The following is an 18,189-nucleotide window of genomic DNA, read 5'->3' on the forward strand; positions in this document are numbered from 1 at the left end:
ACATCTGTAAATATATGAAAAGGTGTCTGTGGCCAATGGAAATGAACAGGTCCGCAACCTCATCCGTAATTACGGATGAAAACTACGTCATGTGCAATAGTCCCTGGACACCCTGGACTATTTAAGAAACCCTGCCCATTAGTTCAGTGCCTGAGCAATGTTGTTGCTAACCTTGAGTTAGTCTGCAAAGGTTATATGGTCTGTTCCTGTATCCAGTGTCCGTGACGACTTCAGCATCCATGTCCGATGTCCATGTCAAGTCCAGTGTCCGTGACCAATTCAGTATCCGTGTCCATGTCAAGTCTAGTGTCCATGAAACCCTCAGTATCTGTGTCTGTGTCAAGTCCAGTGTCCGTGATGAATTCAGCATCCGTGTCCGGTGTCTGTGTCAATCCAGTGTCCATGACGACTTTAGTATCCATGTCTTGTGTTCGTGTCAAGTCCAGTGTCGGTGATGACGTCAGTATCCTTGTCCAGTGCCCATGTCAATTCCAGTGTCCCTGACAACTTCAGTCCATGTCAAGTCCAGTGTCTGTGTCGATTTCAGTATCCGTTGTCCATGTCAACTCCAGTGTCCATGACCAATTCAGTATCCATGTCCGATGTCCGTATCAAGTCCAGTGTCCGTGATGACGTTAGTTTCCATGTCCGGTGTCCGTGTCAAGTCCAGTGTCCATGATGATTTCAGTATCCATGTCTGGTATCTGTGTCAAGTCCACTGTCCGTGACGACTTCTGTATCCATGTACAGTATCCGTGACAAGTCAGATAATCCAGCGCGAGCCTGCTCCTGATAATCTGGCACAAATCTGCAATCTGCTGTTCTTAGAAACTTTTTGCACAGTGTGGACGGGCGGCAGAGGATAAACACACGGTGAATGTAGCAATAGGTCAATAGGTCAGGTTAGGTGAAATACAGAGACAGGTAAACTGAAAAAACAAGGAGCTAAAGGAACTCTTGCAATTAAATTGCTCTTGCTATGACTACCAGAGCAGGAGGAGCTTTTATATCAGATTAGGTATGGATGTAGCCATCTTTATCTTGACTGTGATAATTAGCTGCAGCGTGATATCAAAAGCCATTGAAAAGTAATTGAAAAATTCCGATAAAGTCAGATAATACAGCGTGAGCCTGCTCCCGATTATCTGGCAGAAATCTGCAATCTGCTGTTGTTAGAAACTTTTTGCACAGTGTTTGAGGAGCCAGGCCGTACGTCTTTAGCCGCTGCTTCATCTCTGACACTCCGCCAAGGAGAGTCGACGGTAGGAGTACGCCATACAGTTCTGCATTTTGGCAGCCAAACTCCCTTGGAGCAACGAGTCCTTGGTGGCAACCTTCTGGCAGGGAGTAGCCAGTAAAGTCAAAGATAAACTGGCGAGGCATGATGTCACTTCTACCGAGGATGCCAGGAATCTTCTGGCTACACGTATCGACATGGGGTTCCGAAAGCGCGCCCAGGAAGTCCATCGAGAAAGAAGGTCCTACACACTGGTGCCTAAGTTCCAGAAGAGCCTAAGCAGGTGGACAGAGTCAGACTTCAGTATCCGTTTCTGGTGTCCGTATCAAGTCTAGTGTCCACGGTGACTTCAGTATCTGTGTCCGGTGTCCGTGTCAACTCCAGTGTTCGTGACCACTTCAGTATTTATGTCTAGTATCCATGACATGTCCGGCACGCCAGTAGGAGTTCAGAGCAAACGAGCCAATAGAGGGTGCATATTGGACCTGTAGTGGGCCTGTGTTATAGTTAGTTCCATCCATGAGGATTGTGGTGTGCCGGTAGGCGGTGCAGGCTTGAACATCAGGAGCAGTAGTGGACTGAAAACTATGTGCGCCTTGTCGCGTTGTCTACTGAGGAGATAGTCAGTGGGCTGCAGGCTGGAAGATGTGATGGAAGGCCTTTTTGTGGACTAAGTAGAGTGGTCGTCTGCCAAAGGGTGAGCAACACTGGCAACAGTCCTTTTCCAGGATCTTTACCTGTGGAGAAAAACAAGTAAAACATACACAACTTCATACATATAAATAAACAGTAAGCCAATCTCCACCGGGATGAGGCTGCTCCAGACCCTTACAATGGTGGTTAGTATTTTTGGTTGTGTTATGCCTGACAAAGGATCCAATGCAGAAATGTGTTGGAGTCGATAGAAGGTGGTATATGATCTAGTATATTGTCTAAGGCCCCATTCATAGGACCGTAACGGTTTTTACTGTCCGCAAATACGAATGTGACGGTTATAGAAGCAATTGCGGACAAGAATAGGAAATTTTCTATATTTTGTGGATCATTTATACGTCCCGGGCACACATCTGTAAATATATGAAAAGGTGTCTGTGGCCAATGGAAATGAATAGGTCCGCAACCTCATCCGTAATTATGGATGAAAACTACGTCATGTGCAATAGTCCCTGGACACCCTGGACTATTTAAGAAACCCTGCCCATCAGTCCGGTGCCTGAGCAATGTTGTTGCTAACCTTGAGTTAGTCTGCAAAGGTTATATGGTCTGTTCCTGTATCCAGTGTCCGTGACGACTTCAGCATCCATGTCTGATGTCCGTGTCAAGTACAGTGTCCGTGACCAATTCAGTATCCGTGTCCATGTCAAGTCTAGTGTCCATGAAACCCTCAGTATCTGTGTCTGTGTCAAGTCCAGTGTCTGTGATGAATTCAGCATCCGTGTCCGGTGTCTGTGTCAATCCAGTGTCCACGACGACTTTAGTATCCATGTCTTGTGTCCGTGTCAAGTCCAGTGTCGGTGATGACGTCAGTATCCTTGTCCAGTGCCCATGTCAATTCCAGTGTCCCTGACAACTTCAGTATCGGTGTCCGTGTCAAGTCCAGTGTCTGTATCGATTTCAGTATCCGTGTCCGTTGTCCATGTCATCTCCAGTATCCATGACCAATTCAGTATCCATGTCCGATGTCCGTATCAAGTCCAGTGTCCGTGATGACGTTAGTTTCCATGTCCGGTGTCCGTGTCAAGTCCAGTGTCCATGATGATTTCAGTATCCATGTCTGGTATCTGTGTCAAGTCCACTGTCAGTGATGACTTCTGTATCCGTGTACAGTAACTGTGACAAGTCAGATAATCCGGCACGAGCCTGCTCCTGATAATCTGGCACAAATCTGTAATCTGCTGTTCTTAGAAACTTTTTGCACAGTGTGGGCGGGCGGCAGAGGATAAACACACGGTGAATGTAGCAATAGGTCAATAGGTCAGGGTAGGTGAAATACAGAGACAGGTAAACTGAAAAAACAAGGAGCTAAAGGAACTCTTGCAATCAAATTGCTCTCGCAATGACTATCAGAGCAGGAGGAGCTTTTATATCAGATTAGGTATGGATGTAGCCATCTTTATCTTGACTGTGATAACTAGCTGCAGCGTGATATGAAAAGCCATTGAAAAGTCATTGAAAAATTCAGATAAAGTCAGATAATACGGCGTGAGCCTGCTCCCGATTATCTGGCATAAATCTGCAATCTGCTGTGGTTAGAAACTTTTTGCACAGTGTTTGAGGAGCCAGGCCGTACGTCTTTAGCCGCTGCTTCACCTCTGACACTCCGCCAAGGAGAGTCGACGGTAGGAGTACGCCATACAGTTCTGCATTTTGGCAGCCAAACTCCCTTGGAGCAACGAGTCCTTGGTGGCAACCTTCTGGCAGGGAGTAGCCAGTAAAGTCAAAGATAAACTGACGAGGCATGATGTCACTTCTACCGAGGATGCCAGGAATCTTCTGGCTACACGTATCGACATGGGGTTCCGAAAGAGCGCCCAGGAAGTCCATCGAGAAAGAAGGTCCAGAAGAGCCTAAGCAGGTGGACAGAGTCAGACTTCAGTATCCGTTTCTGGTGTCCGTATCAAGTCTAGTGTCCACGGTGACTTCAGTATCTGTGTCCGGTGTCCGTGTCAACTCCAGTGTTCGTGACCACTTCAGTATTTATGTCTAGTATCCGTGACAAGTCCGGCACGCCAGTAGGGGTTCAGAGCAAACGAGCCAATAGAGGGTGCATATTGGACCTGTAGTGGGCCTGTGTTGTAGTTAGTTCCATCCATGAGGATTGTGGTGTGCCGGTAGGCGGTGCAGGCTTGAACATCAGGAGCAGTAGTGGACTGAAGACTAGGTGCGCCTTGTCGCGTTGTCTACTGAGGAGATAGTGAGTGGGCTGCAGGCTGGAAGATGTGATGGAAGGCCTTTGCGGACTGAGTAGAGTGGTCGTCTGCCAAAGGGTGAGCGATTCTCCAAAAAGGGGGCAGCATGGCTGCTTTACCCAGCAAGGATTGGAGCATGTGTCAGTAGTAATAACCGTAGCTGTAGGTCAGGGCAGGCGGCAGAGATTCAGCACAGTATAACGTAGAGTTAAGTCTGGGCGGGCGGCAGAGGATAAACACACGATGAATGTAGCAATAGGTCAATAGGTCAATAGGTCAGGGTAGGTGAAATACAGAAATACATGTGTCTTTTTTCAGCCGTACTAACTATGTAACTATGTAACAGAGGCAGGTAAACTGAAAAAACAAGGAGCTAAAGGAACTCTTGCAACCAAATTGCTCTAGCAATGACTATCAGAGCAGGAGGAGATTTTATATCAGATTAGGTACAGATGTAGCCATCTTTATCTTGACTGTGATAACTAGCTGCAGCGTGATATCAAAAGCCATTGAAAAGTCATTGAAAAACTCAGATAAAGTCAGATAATATGGCGCGAGCCTGCTCCCGATTATCTGGCAGAAATCTGCAATCTGCTGTTCTTAGAAACTTTTTGCACAGTGTTTGAGCAACCGGGCCGTACGTCTTTAGCCGCTGCTTCACCTCTGACACTCTGCCAAGGAGAGTCGACGGTAGGAGTACGCCATACAGTTCTGTATTTTGGCAGCCAAACTCCCTTGAAGCAACGAGGCCTTGGTGGCAACCTTCTGGCAGGGATTAGACAGTAAAGTCAAAAGATAAACTGGCGAGTCATGATGTCACTTCTACCGAGGATGCCACGAATCTTCTGGTTACACGTATCGATATGGGGTTCTGAAAGTGCGCCCAGGAAGTCCACCAAGAAAGAAAGTCCTACAGACTGACACCTAAGTTCCAGAAGAGCCTAAGCAGGTGGACAGAGTCAGACTTCAGTATCCGTGTCTGCTGTCCGTATCAAGTCTAGCGTCCACGGTGACTTGAGTATCTGTGTCCGGTGTCCGTGTCAAGTCCAGTGTTAGTGACAACTTCAGTATCCATGTCTAGTATACGTGACGAGTCCAACACGCCAGTAGGGGTTGAGAGCAAACGGTCCAATAGAGGGTGCATATTGTAGCTGTAGTGGTCCTGTTTTATAGTTTGTTCCATACGTGAGGATTGTGGTGTGCAGGTAGGCGGCGCAGGCTTGGACATCAGGAGCAGTAGTGAACTGAAGACTAGGTGCGCCTTGTCGCCTTGTCTACTGAGGAGATTGTCAGTGGACTGCAGGCTGGGAGATATGATGGAAGGCCTTTGCGGAGCTGAGTAGAGGGGTCGTCTGCCAAAGGGTGAGCGAGTCTCCAAATAGGGGGCAACATGGGTGCTTTACCCAGCAAGGATTGGAGCATGTGTCAGTAGTATTAACCATAGCTGTAGGTCAGGGCAGGCGGTAGAGATTCAGCACAGTATAACGTAGAGTTAAGTCTGAGCGGACGGCAGAGGATAAACACAGTGAATGTAGCAATAGGTCAGGCTAGGTAAAATAAAGAAATACAGAGGCAGGTAAACTGGAAAAACAATGACTACCAGAGCAGGAGGAGCTTTTATATCAGATCAGGTACAGATGTAGCCATCTATATCTTGACTGTGATAACTAACTTGTAATGATGGGGTAGGGAGACAGACAGGTGAGCCCTAATCTACCCGCAACTCAGTCCCTGCCTACTTGCACGGCCCGTCCTAGGCGACGGCGTACAACTGGGCGACGGTCCCTACGCTCACTAAATGCACGACAGACAAACAGACAAGGGTACACAGAAGCTAAGGGAAATGGGGCAGTTGCCCATGGCAACACCGTGAGCAACAAGAGTAGTTAACGAGCCGAGTCAAACCAAGAGTGTACTAGGTACCAAACGCAGAGCAGGAGAGTACTCAGTAAAGCCAGGGTCAATTTGAAGCAGAGGTTAATAGTACTAGCAGGAGCAGCAGAGCCAGGAAACCAGACAGAATCACAGGCAAAGAGGAGCAGGAAATGAAGGTATAAATAGACCGAGGGCGGGAGCTAGCTCCGTCTGGCCAGGCTGTGATAGGTTTTCCCACTCCTCAGCCTCCCAGCCTGAGTGGTAGCAGATCGAGTCACTCTAACAGACCTAGGCACAGATGCAGGCTGATTAACCACTGGGCGTCGACACAGAAGCTGTGTCAGGCAAATCCTTTACATAGCTGCAGCGTGATATCAAAAGCCATTGAAAAGTCATTAAAAAACTACAGATAAAGGATCTTGCGACTGTGTATTTAATGTGTTAAAAGTCAAGGTAAAGACAGCTACATCTGTATTAATTTCAAATTTGGCATGCGCTTGTAATTCTGCAGAATTACCTCCAAGCCAGCAGCGGGAGCCGTCCCCGATGTATCCAGCAGTCTGGAGGAAGCCGGGTCCCAGAGGGGAGATGTAGTCATGTGCAGTTGGATTTAAATCAGCAGATCAGGACGGCGTGAAAAGAGCTGTTTCTCAACTGACAGTGCAACCGGCCCCAGACACAGGGGAAAGTGGGATTAGGAAATCCCCCTACAGGCCATGGGAGACAACGTGTGGGAGGAGAATGAGACTCCCTCCCCACAGGCAGGCCGCTGAAGACAGGGTTATTCTTAAATTGTTACTTCACGCTACATTCTGCTGTTCATAGTTATATATCAGTGTTTCCTACAAGTTCCACAGTAAAGCTTCTTTTATCATAAAGTCAGAATCATTCAAATTCTTCTGTACCTGTCGCACACTTTACACGCTGGCCCTTTGAGAATGCCAGGCGCAGCATGTGCACACATGCTAGGACACAGTTGAGCCAAATAGTAATGCCATGATATCCCAGGTGTCACTGGTGCAGCACAGTATGTTGGCGACAAAAAATGTGGGTTCCGGATAATCCCCCGGAGGCATTGGTTGAGGTCCGGGGAACACTCGAGTGATCACATAATAAATTCAACATATGTTGGTGATTTTATTATACTTTTCGAGCTTCTACTCTTCTTCGGTCTCTTCTTTCTCCTTCTTTTATCCTTCTCCTCTTAACCCCTTCAGGACTGAGCCTGTTTTGGCCTTGTGAACACAGATGATTTTTTCAAATCTGACATGTGTTACTTTATGTGGTAATAACTTTGGAATGCTTTTATCTATACAAGCGATTCTGAGATTGTTTTCTCATGACACATTGTACTTTATGTTAGTGAAAAAAAAGAAAAAATTAGCATTTTTCTAAATATAAATGTGTCTGTTTGTAAAACAGATAATACTACTACACAAAATAGTCACTAATTAACATATCCCATATGTCTACTTTATGTTTGCAGTGTTTTTTGAACATTATTTTATTTTTCTAGTACGTTACAAGGCTTTATCAGCAATTTCTCACATTTTCAAGAAAATTTCAATAGCCTATTTTTTTATTGACCAGTTCAGTTCTGAAGTGGCTTTGACGGTCTTATATATTAGAAAGTCCCCAAAAATCACCCCATTTAAAAAAAAATGCACCCCTAAAAAGTATTCAAAACAGCATTCGGAAAGTTTGTTAACCTTTAAGGTGTTTCACAGGAATTAAAGCAAAGTGGAGAAATGTAGAAATGTCATTTTTTTTGCCGAAAATTCATTTGTAATAAAAAAAATTCTGTAACACAGTAGGTTTTACCAGATAAACACAACTCAATATTTATTGCCCAGATTCTGTGGTTTTTATAAATATCTCACACGTTGCCCTAGTGTGCTAATCGACTGAAACACAGGCCTCAGAAGCAAAGGAGCACCTAGAGGATTTTGGGCCTCCTTTTTAGGCACCATATATTTTAGGCACCATATCAGGTTTGAAAAGGTCTTGTGGTGCAAAAACCGAGGAACTGAACCCCTCACAAGTAAAGTATCCAGGGGTATAGTGAGCATTTTGACCGCACAGGTTTTTCTTTCGTAATTTTTGGAATTAGGCCATTAAAATTCAAATCTAAAAATGTTTCTGAAAAAAACATAGAAGTTTTTAATTTTTACAAGGAATGAAGAATAAAAAGCACCCCAGAATTTGTAAAGAAAATTCTCCCGATTACAGGAATACCATACGTGGTAATAAATTGCTGTTTGGACCCACAGCAGGGCTCAGAAGGGAAGGAGCGCCATTTGGATTTGGGAGCGCAGATTTTGTTGGAATGGTTTTGGGGTGTGGAAACCCCTAAAAATTACCACATTTTGGAAACTATACCCCTCAAGAAATTTGTCTAGGGGTATAGTGAGCATTTTGACCCCACAGGTTTTATGCAGAATTTATTGGAATTACGCCATGAAAATAAAAATCTAAATTTTTTCTGAAAAAACATAGAAATTTTACATTTTTACAAGGAATAAAGGAGAAAAAGCACCGCAACATTTGTAAAGTTAAATTTCTCTGATTGCAGGAGTACCCCATGTGTGGTTATAAATTGCTGTTTCTACGCACTACAGGGCTTAGAAGGTCAGGAGTGCCATTTGGATTTTGGATTTTGCACAGATGGTTTTGGGGTGTCATGTCACATTTGCAGAGACCCTGATGTACCAGTACAGTGGAAACCCCAAAGAAGTGACCCCATTTTGGAAACTACACCCTCAAGGAATTTATTAATGGTTGTAGTGGGTAGTTTGAGCCTACATCTTGTTGGAGGAATTAATGCGTAACCAGTGTAAAAAAAAAAAAAATAAATTTCTTTTTTTTCCTCACAAATGTGTCATCTATAGGACATTTTTCTTCGTGTTCAGTACATGAAACTAAGGAAATGTACCCCAATGTTTATTTCTCTGTTTCTCTTGTTCAAAATTACTCCCCCTTAGACCGAAATCTGGTCTTTGTCAACATGGTAGGGCCCAAAAGTAAAGGAATACCCTGTATATTTCAGAATATAGCTTCCACTTACAGAGGGTTTAAGCTGGCAGAACAATGTAACACCTCCAGAAGTGACCCCATTATTATAACTAGATCCTGAAATTATTCATTAAGGGGTACAGTGATTATGTTGACAATGTATTTTTAGCTGGAATTATGGGAAAGCATTAAAATAAAGTGTCTTGTGGCTTTTTGGGCCTAGTTAGATAAATTCCAAGCACAATTTTTTTGCAGATGTTCTGAAGTGACAGAGCAGAAAACACCGTCCTCCAGTATTCATCTAGGGGAATAATGAAATTGTTTGTTTTATTTGAGGTATAATTCCCACTTTTAAGTGGGCACAAATGTAATGGAAATAGGGGTAAAATATCTGTACGTCTATATGAAAAGAGCAAAAGGGGTTAAAACAAAATTAGGGAATTAACTAAGTTAATACTTTAGAGAAGAATGATAAGAACAAAAACATTTTTGGATGCACAACCTCGGCTTATCGGAACAAGTGTGGCATTGATAACCCGTGTCTGTTCTAACTCAATTTTTATAACAAACGCAATATTTTTTGTAGGGCCGTCTCTTTTATTTTGTGGGGGAATTTCGGCTGGGAAGTGCTGTCCCGGTACAACTCTGCTGGCCTGACTTCCACGGCATGTGCTTGCACGCTCTTCTAATTACTTAATTACTTGTTCTTCTTGTTATTCTACATACCATGCACTTCTTCCTGCCTTGTGGTATAATATAAAGGAATTACACAGTGCTGTTTGAATTAAGTGCCCTGCAACATTTTTATACCAGACACGTTACTTCCACCCCTACCATGTGTTGGCTGTACTCTTGTATGCACACAGGCTTGAGGGCTGTGGTGTTACTGACTCTTACAGGAACAGGGGTGCTGCTGTTTACATGAATAGACGTGAGGATGAAGACGTCTTGTTTGTCCCTAAATTTAATCAGAATAATTTTTTCATTACACAGGGACCTGCTTTCGCAAGGTCTCAATTTTTGATCCACCAGTTTTTGAGGAGGCCTCTTTGATTCCTCCTTACTCTACCACAGGCCACTGTGCCTTTGTCAAATAGACACTTGACTTGACAGTTGTCGACGTAAAGCTGATATCCTTTACCTAGCAGGGGATATAAAAGGTCCCAGACAATTTTGGCACTTATGTTGAGGACGGTGGGGCATTCTGATGGACACATCTTGGAATCTTTTACCTCATAGATACGGAATCTGTGTACCCACTCTCACTCTCACGGAGCTTGTACATTTTGATTCCGTATCTTGCTGTCACGATCTGTGGGTATGTGGACCCACTGGGCCGTACCGCCATAGCGTTATAGCAGCTGGCCAAACAGGGTACAAAGTCAATGTCTATAGTTCGGATAAGGGACCTGTAGCAATTCAGGCAGTAGCGATGGTTTAGGCTCGGATGGTACTCTGGAAGCAAGCAGACAACAGCTGCGGAGAAACACAGCGGGTGTAGCAGGCGACACAACACGACTCCAACTCTGTACAGCACAGGAACACGATAGCATGGGATACAGGATAAAGATAGCAGGAATGGGAACACTGGGAACTGGAGAACACTCAAGGGACGATTTGCAAAGACAGACACGGGAAGGTACAAGCAACGAGCAATCAGCTCAATCTCACAAATGTGTGCGCTCTGACTCTTAAGGCTCTTTAAGGCTGGACTGAGCTCGCACGTGAAACCTAGTGGTCACTGTGGTCACTGCGGGACAGGACGGCCACATGTGCTGGCATTACTGGAGAGAAGGCCGTCGGCAGGACGAGAAGAGTTCGTTGTCACCGACCGTGGACGTTTCACTTGCACATTTGCTTGACAAATATTGCCGGAATACCAACCTCCCCTTGAACAGCATGAGTGACTCGTCAATGTCAATATTTTTTTTGTGGGGTTTATGCCTCTGAAAATTTCTCATTAAAAGGAGTCAGTAGTGGCCTGATTTTAAATAGTCTATCATGGATAGGCACACTAGGGGCAGGGCACTGGCTGTTATTAGTGTAATGAAAAGATTTTAACATCGCTTCAAATCGTGTTCTCATCATTACAGCTCTGTACGTTGGCGCATCATATAAAACGTCGGTGGACCAATAGGACTGTATTCAGAAAAAAACTGACAAAATTTTCACTTTTCTGTGGCATCAGTGAGACGCCACATCTGGCTTCCTGCATAGTAAGAGGTGGGGTGACTTGCAAGAAATTGAAATGTGTACAGATTTATTTGTGTAACCATGAGGTTCACTAACTCTGCTGTGAACTTTTTTTTTAAGAAAATCCAGTTCGCTGTACCCGGCGGTGTAATTTTTTATTCAGAAATTAATTCTGGAATTTGGGGAGAAAACATATTTGGGTGCATTATGGTCCCATAGAACTGAATTGTAGTTATGGAAAAAGCATATCTTGCATGCTGCGCTGCTTTGGTAACTGCTGCCTGGATAGAACGATTAAAATGAATTTTATTAAATACTTGTTAAAAATGGGCTCTTGAAGCCAAATTCAAACAGGCTCAGTCAGATGGTCAGCAGCAGGGACAGGTCTATTGCAGTGATATGGATTGTTCACCCTTAGACCAGTCTATCCTCTTATTATATAATCGCTGATACCAGCTTGCTGAATGGAACTTGCGCTAATCCAACGCGTTTCTGCACCACTGATATCTGTGGTGCATCATCAGGGATTATTGTTGTTTAAACTGTTTCTGCCAGCTCGCACGGTTTTGTGCTTAGTCAACCTCCTGGCCCGTGCACAACTGAGATATAATGGTCACACACGAGCCGGAGAGGTGCCGATCTTTTAACAGGCTTAAGCCCTGATCCTCTGGTGACGTGCCTGCGGCCTGCCGCCAATCCTGGTCAGACACGTCACTCATGACCTGTCAGGGTTGCGGCGAGCCCCCTTGTCTAGGCAGCCAATGAGGGACAATTCAGACGCAAAGAGTCCCTGGTAACCTTGGAGATCCGGAAAGCGGATATACAGATACTACGGGGATATAGTACTGCTAACCGACCGACCTAATTTGATCTGAATAGCATCCAATACTCTACTATGCTCCATAGCAGTGATTCTCTATTTGTAAGTTGTCCAAGTCCACAGTACTATATCCCCGTAGTATCTGTATATCCGCTTTCCGGATCTCCAAGGTTACCAGGGACGCTGTGCGTCCGAATTGTCCCTGATTGGCTGCCTAGACAAGGGGGCTCGCCGCAACCCTGACAGGTCATGAGTGACGTGTCTGACCAGGATTGGCGGCAGGCCGCAGGCACGTCACCAGAGGTGCAGAAACGCGTTGGATTAGCGCAAGTTTCATTCAGCAAGCTGGTATCAGCGATTATATAATAAGAGGAGAGACTGGTCTAAGGGTGAACAATCCATATCACTGCAATAGACCTGTCCCTGCTGCTGACCATCTGACTGAGCCTGTTTAAATTTGGCTTCAAGAGCCCATTTTTAACAAATATTTAATAAAATTCATTTTAATCGTTCTATCCAGGCAGTGAATATACAATTTAACGGAACGTAAACAATTTGATCAAGTTACACTATTTTGCTTTGGTAACTGCCATTCACTAGTATAGGAGTTACGGAAATAGCATAGCTCAGCGAGCTACGCTGTTTCCGTAATTCATGGTCGGAAATCACATGCTTCAGCCACAACACAGAGCGGTAGAAAGGGGTTTAGGGTGGGACTGCATCTCTCTGACATTTATGAGATATCATGTGGATATGTCATAAATGTCTCTGATTTGGAAAATCCCTTTAATCCTTTATGTCTTTACATATTCATAGCAGTAATAGTAAAACTTTATAGAACTAGTTGTCTGTAATGTAATGCATACTACAGCTGCGTAGATGTATATTGGTAATATATAATTTATATAATGTATATGTTTCTAGGCCACGCCTCCATTTCTGGAGACATCTCCTGGTCTTCATATTTGCCATAGAAGAAATTAACAGAAGATCTGACATCTTACCTAATATTACTCTGGGATACAAGATCTATGACTCCTGTGTGCTAGAACATAAAGCTGTACAGAGTGTACTGAGTATATTGTCCGGGAGAGAAGAAGCCGTCCCCAACTACAGCTGTGGCCAGAAGAACAAAGTGGTGGCTTTTATTGGACACTTGATGTCTTCCTCCAGTCTGTCCATAGCGGAGATTACTGGGATATATGGATTCCCACAGGTAAAATAATTCTTCAGTCCTACTTTCTGAAATGTACATATTTGAATTTATTTAATCTGAGATATCAGAACTTGTACTGTCATGTTTTATTATCTAGGCTTAATTCACATTTTTAGATATTAGATTGAATGCAGTATGTTAACGTTACATGAAGGCGGACATAGACATCAGGAACACTGTTGAACCGTAGTTTTGATTATTTTTCCTTCCAGATCAGCTATGGAGCTATGGATTCCATATTTAACAACAAGCTCCTGTTCCCTTCCTTTTACCGCACAGTTCCTGATGAGAGGGCTCAGTATGACGCCATTGTTCTCTTATTGAAGCATTTTGGATGGAGTTGGGTGGGAATTGTAAGAGCCGATGATGTGAGCAGCCAACGAGCCGGCATTGAGCTGAGCACAGCAATGACACAGAATGGGATATGTGTCGCTTTTCAATACGTTATGTATGAAAAACATACAAAATCAATGTTTTTATCAAACAAGGTCATATATCAGATACTGAAAACCAAATGTGATGTTCTTATATTTATCGGAGACTCCATACAATTAACGATTGTTCAGTTCAAACTGCATGGCCCCTATAAAAACAGAAGAGTTTCCATTTTATCATCATCATTTACTACAGGGAATAGAAAACATGGTCATGAATGGGTCGGATCTCTCCAGATTTCTCTACATAGAAGAAATATTCCAGGACTGAAGGATTACTTACTCAGTGTTGGTCCTTACAAACATCCAGAATCCACAATAATGTCTGATATATGGAGTGAATATCTTTCTTGTTGTGAAGAATCTTCTGGTATATATACATGCAGATTATGTAATGCTACAAATAAGTTAAGTAATATGGATCCTTCTGAGTATGATACCATAAATTACCGCTATACCTTTAGGGCATGACCACACATGGCGGAATTCCTCCGCAACTGTCCGCATCAATGCCGCACCTAATCCGGGTTGCGGATTACGGCTGCGGATCTGCACAAAATGTGCAGAAAATTGATGCGGACTAGCTGCTGCGGACTGCGGGAAAAGTGCTTCCCTTCTCCCTATCAGTGCAGGATAGAGAGAAGGGACAGCACTTTCCCTAGTGAAAGTAAAAGAAATTCATACTTACCGCCCGTTGTCTTTATGACGCGTCCCTCCTTCGGCATCCAGCCCGACCTCCCTGGATGACGCGCCAGTCCATGTGACCGCTGCAGCCTGTGCTTGGCCTGTGATTGGCTGCAGCCGTCACTTACACTGAAACGTCATCCTGGGAGGCCGGACTGGAGACAGAAACAGGGAGTTCTCGGTAAGTACGAACTTCATTTTTTTTTACAGATACATGTATATTGGGATCGGTAGTCACTGTCCCGGGTGCAGAAACAGTTACTGCCGATCGCTTAACTCTTTCAGCACCCTGGACAGTGACTATTTACTGACGTCTCCTAGCAACGCTCCCGTCATTACGGGAGCCCCATTGACTTCCTCAGTCTGGCTGTAGACCTAGAAATACATAGGTCCAGCCAGAATGAAGAAATGTCAAGTAAAAAAAGCAAGACGCATCCGCAGCACACATGACATGTGCATGACAGCTGCGGACTTCATTGCGGAACTTTGAATCTCCATTGAAGTCAATGGAGAAATTCCGCCATGAGTCCGCCACTGCTCCGCAACAGACAGAGCATGCTGCGGACACCAAATTCCGCTCCGCAGCCTATGCTCCGCAGCGGAATTGTACGCATCGTGTAAACGAACACTGCTAAATTAAAGTGAAAGTCAATGTAGAAACGGCTCCGCTGCGGATTAACGCTGCGGAGTGTCCACAGCGGAATTTAAGTGCAATTCCGCCATGTGTGAACCCGCCCTTAGTGTGTACTCTGCCGTCTATGCTGTGGCTTCTGCATTACATGATTTATCATTACGAGAAGGAAATCCTAAGTTATTGGCCGAAAACAGTTCCCGAATGTTAACAAAGGTAAATATTCCGAAAAAGGCAGAAATACGACTAATACCTAGTACTGAACATGTATACTACTTATTCTACTCCTAGATTGTTCTTTCTGTTCTCAGTAATTAAACCGTCTCTACAGAATTTTTATTTTACTTTCTTTATTTTCTCTTTGTGATTTTTTCTTCTTACTTTTATTAATTTCCCTTTTTATGCTCTAATAGACAAAATAAATACATTTCTTAAACACAGATTGTGTGTGGTGCCGCAACATATTTGTCGTTGTCATCTGGTGTTGACAGGGGAGCACCTAGTCTTTCTGCTTCCTGAGGCAAACAGTGAACTTGACCCTGGGTGATCTATGCTAGTGAAGGGGTTATAGTAAACACCACTGATGGTCAAGTGCAGTGTCAGGATAAATGGGCACATGCTGGGCGGTCTGTGACCGTGTTTTTCTGCCTTTCTAAGCTGAAGAAATGTAATACAAGTACCACCATGTCTGTGTTCACCAATAATGAAATAGAGTAGAAAGGGGGAAGAATAGAAAGTTGATGATACTTATCAGTCAATATGTTGGCTCACCTCTGCAGTCAAGAATGAAACTGTAGTCATCACAAAAAAAATGCAATGCCCACTTAGAAACCCAATACAGTGCTAAATATCACCATAAAGTGCTCAGTAAACACCTCCAAAGAGGGCTCAATATTTGCATTATGTAGTGTTAAATTAATTCCCTTAATCAGTGCACACATGAAGGTCCCATACAGTATTTATTTAAAGGGGAATTCCAGTGCCAATAAACCTTTCAAAATAGCAACGAGAGAAATTAGAATATTTTTTTCACTTTACACTAAAAACAGATTTTCATTGGCTTCTAAGATAATTAAGTACATGATTGGTACATGTTCCTTAGAGCAGAATAGATGGGCACAGCTGTAGCGGTGCGTGACATAGACTAGGGCGGGAGCAGCGTAGCAGTTTAGCACAAATTATTGTAGGTACTTTCAAGCAGAAGGAAAATAGGCAGAGGGGAATTAGGGTACCATGGGCCCCGGGCAGTTTACAAAATGTGCCCCCCCCCCCCCCCGAACTCTGAAGACACCATATCATACATTTACAGAGTTTTGTTTAGGTGACAACAGATTTGGCATGGTTTTGAATTTGCTGTAAAAAAAGAATGAGCCATAAAGAAAAGAGAAAGCAGAATGCCAGGCCAGGAGCTTTATATTATATGTGGTTTTCAGGGGAAAAAAATCTGCTTTGTTTGAATGTAACCTTAAAAAAAACAGTAGTCTCTGTTGTTTAAATCTACATTTACCTAAGGATAAGGAAAATATATACAGCACCAGAACCATGCTCAGTACATAAATACAGCACCATAATAAAGCTCAGTACATAAATACAGCACCAGAACAAAGCTCAGTACATAAATACAACACCAGAACCAAGCTCAGTACATAAATACAGCATGGTCCGAACAGTGGTAAGGATATGCTGGGAGTTGCTGTATTACAAAAAAAAAATACAAATTAAGCCACCCATCATTTCGCTGCAGATCATCCAGTGACTACAGTACTGATTAGTGCAAAGTTTCCCAACCTTTTCTGACTCGAGGTACACCTGGAAAAAAAATCCTTAGGGAACCCCTACTAAAAATTGTTGAGAAAAAGAAAAAAAAAATGGCTAAAAACAAGCACTACACTATTAGTATTTGTTCACAGAGCGTTTTTTTGTAATGCAGAAAAAATCTGCCTGTTTTCTGATTTTCAAATTTTGATTTGACAGTGTTTTCTTAACGCTTTTTTTTCCTTGCATTTTTTTAAGCCGTTAAAGCTAATGCAAAAACACAGGCAAAAAAAAAGCACTCCAAATGAGCGTTTGTAGTCTTGTAACTACTAGGGGTTAATAGATTGCTGTGATCATGCTTTCCCTGTCTGTTTCATGCATGGGCAGCAGGTACCATGTGATGCTGCACACAGCTTGTGACTACATAATTGCCCTCTACCAGAGTCAGAGGACTACACCAAAAACTAGTTTGTAGTCTTTTAATTTTGGCCATACAGATGGGTCTTGTTTATTTTATATAGATTTTTATATAGATTTTTAATTGGATATTTTTTGGCAGTAACCACCCAGTGTGTATCTATTCAGGTGGTTCTAAACCTTATATACAAAGACCTTTTTATTTAGATTTTGGGCTTTGCAAAGGAAGTAAATTTTAACCTATAAGGTGATTATTTAAATTATTTATGGCACTTTGATACGCAATATTTTAAAATTATTGAAATGAGTTATATGAAACTACGATCGAGGGTTGTTCATTTATGTCAATTTTGTACATCTTCTAAACTACGGAAAAAAATGTAGATGAAGCAACAATAATTTCATTGTTCGTTTACTCCGTAGGGTACTGAGGAGCCCAATTTAAATATCCATCTAAACTCTCTTTTGAGAACCACTGTATCTATGTCTCCTCCCCTTGTTGATGGGTGAATTAATTTGATAGCTGTGAATTTGAGCCATTTTGCATCCCCCCCCCCATGATTTAGATGTACATGTCTGGCCACCGGTTTGTCCCTATCATTCACAATGTCCACTAAATGTTCTAGGACCCCGTTCTCCATTCCCTAGTGGTGTGTAGTGTAAGGGGCAACTACATGTGATTTTGTAAACTACATTTTTGGAACTACAGTTAATAAAGTCCTTGATTTTGTAATTGTTTCCTGTATATGAGCTCATGAATTGTTTATTATTCTGTACAACCATACAGGTCTCTCAATGTCCGCACTTGTAACACCCGTTAATTTTGCCATAGTCTAACCAGCAGGGATCTTTTTGGGGACTTTTCAGTTGGCTATGTGTCACCCTATCTCCAATACTTCTTCCTTGTCTATAGATGACCTGTGCCCATGGGGATATGGCTTCTTTCAAATCTGGGTCCATTTGCAGGCTACCCCAATGTTTTCTGAGTATCCCTTTAATTATTTGG

The 18,189-nt window shown here is 43.2% G+C and overlaps 1 protein-coding gene across 1 annotated transcript in view; it reads left to right on the top strand.

The window, feature by feature from the left end:
- Window positions 1–239: 239 nt before the first annotated feature.
- Window positions 240–18,189, top strand: part of LOC142759285 (vomeronasal type-2 receptor 26-like) — a 35,752-nt gene continuing 17,802 nt past the window's right edge. The window contains exons 1-4 of the mRNA XM_075861299.1: window positions 240–414; window positions 2,517–2,751; window positions 12,971–13,262; window positions 13,475–13,615. Of these exons, the coding sequence (XP_075717414.1) occupies window positions 240–414; window positions 2,517–2,751; window positions 12,971–13,262; window positions 13,475–13,615 (843 nt within the window). The remainder of the gene's footprint in view (window positions 415–2,516; window positions 2,752–12,970; window positions 13,263–13,474; window positions 13,616–18,189) is intronic.

Source organism: Rhinoderma darwinii, chromosome 4 (genome assembly GCF_050947455.1).
Source record: "Rhinoderma darwinii isolate aRhiDar2 chromosome 4, aRhiDar2.hap1, whole genome shotgun sequence".
NCBI lineage: Eukaryota > Metazoa > Chordata > Amphibia > Anura > Rhinodermatidae > Rhinoderma > Rhinoderma darwinii.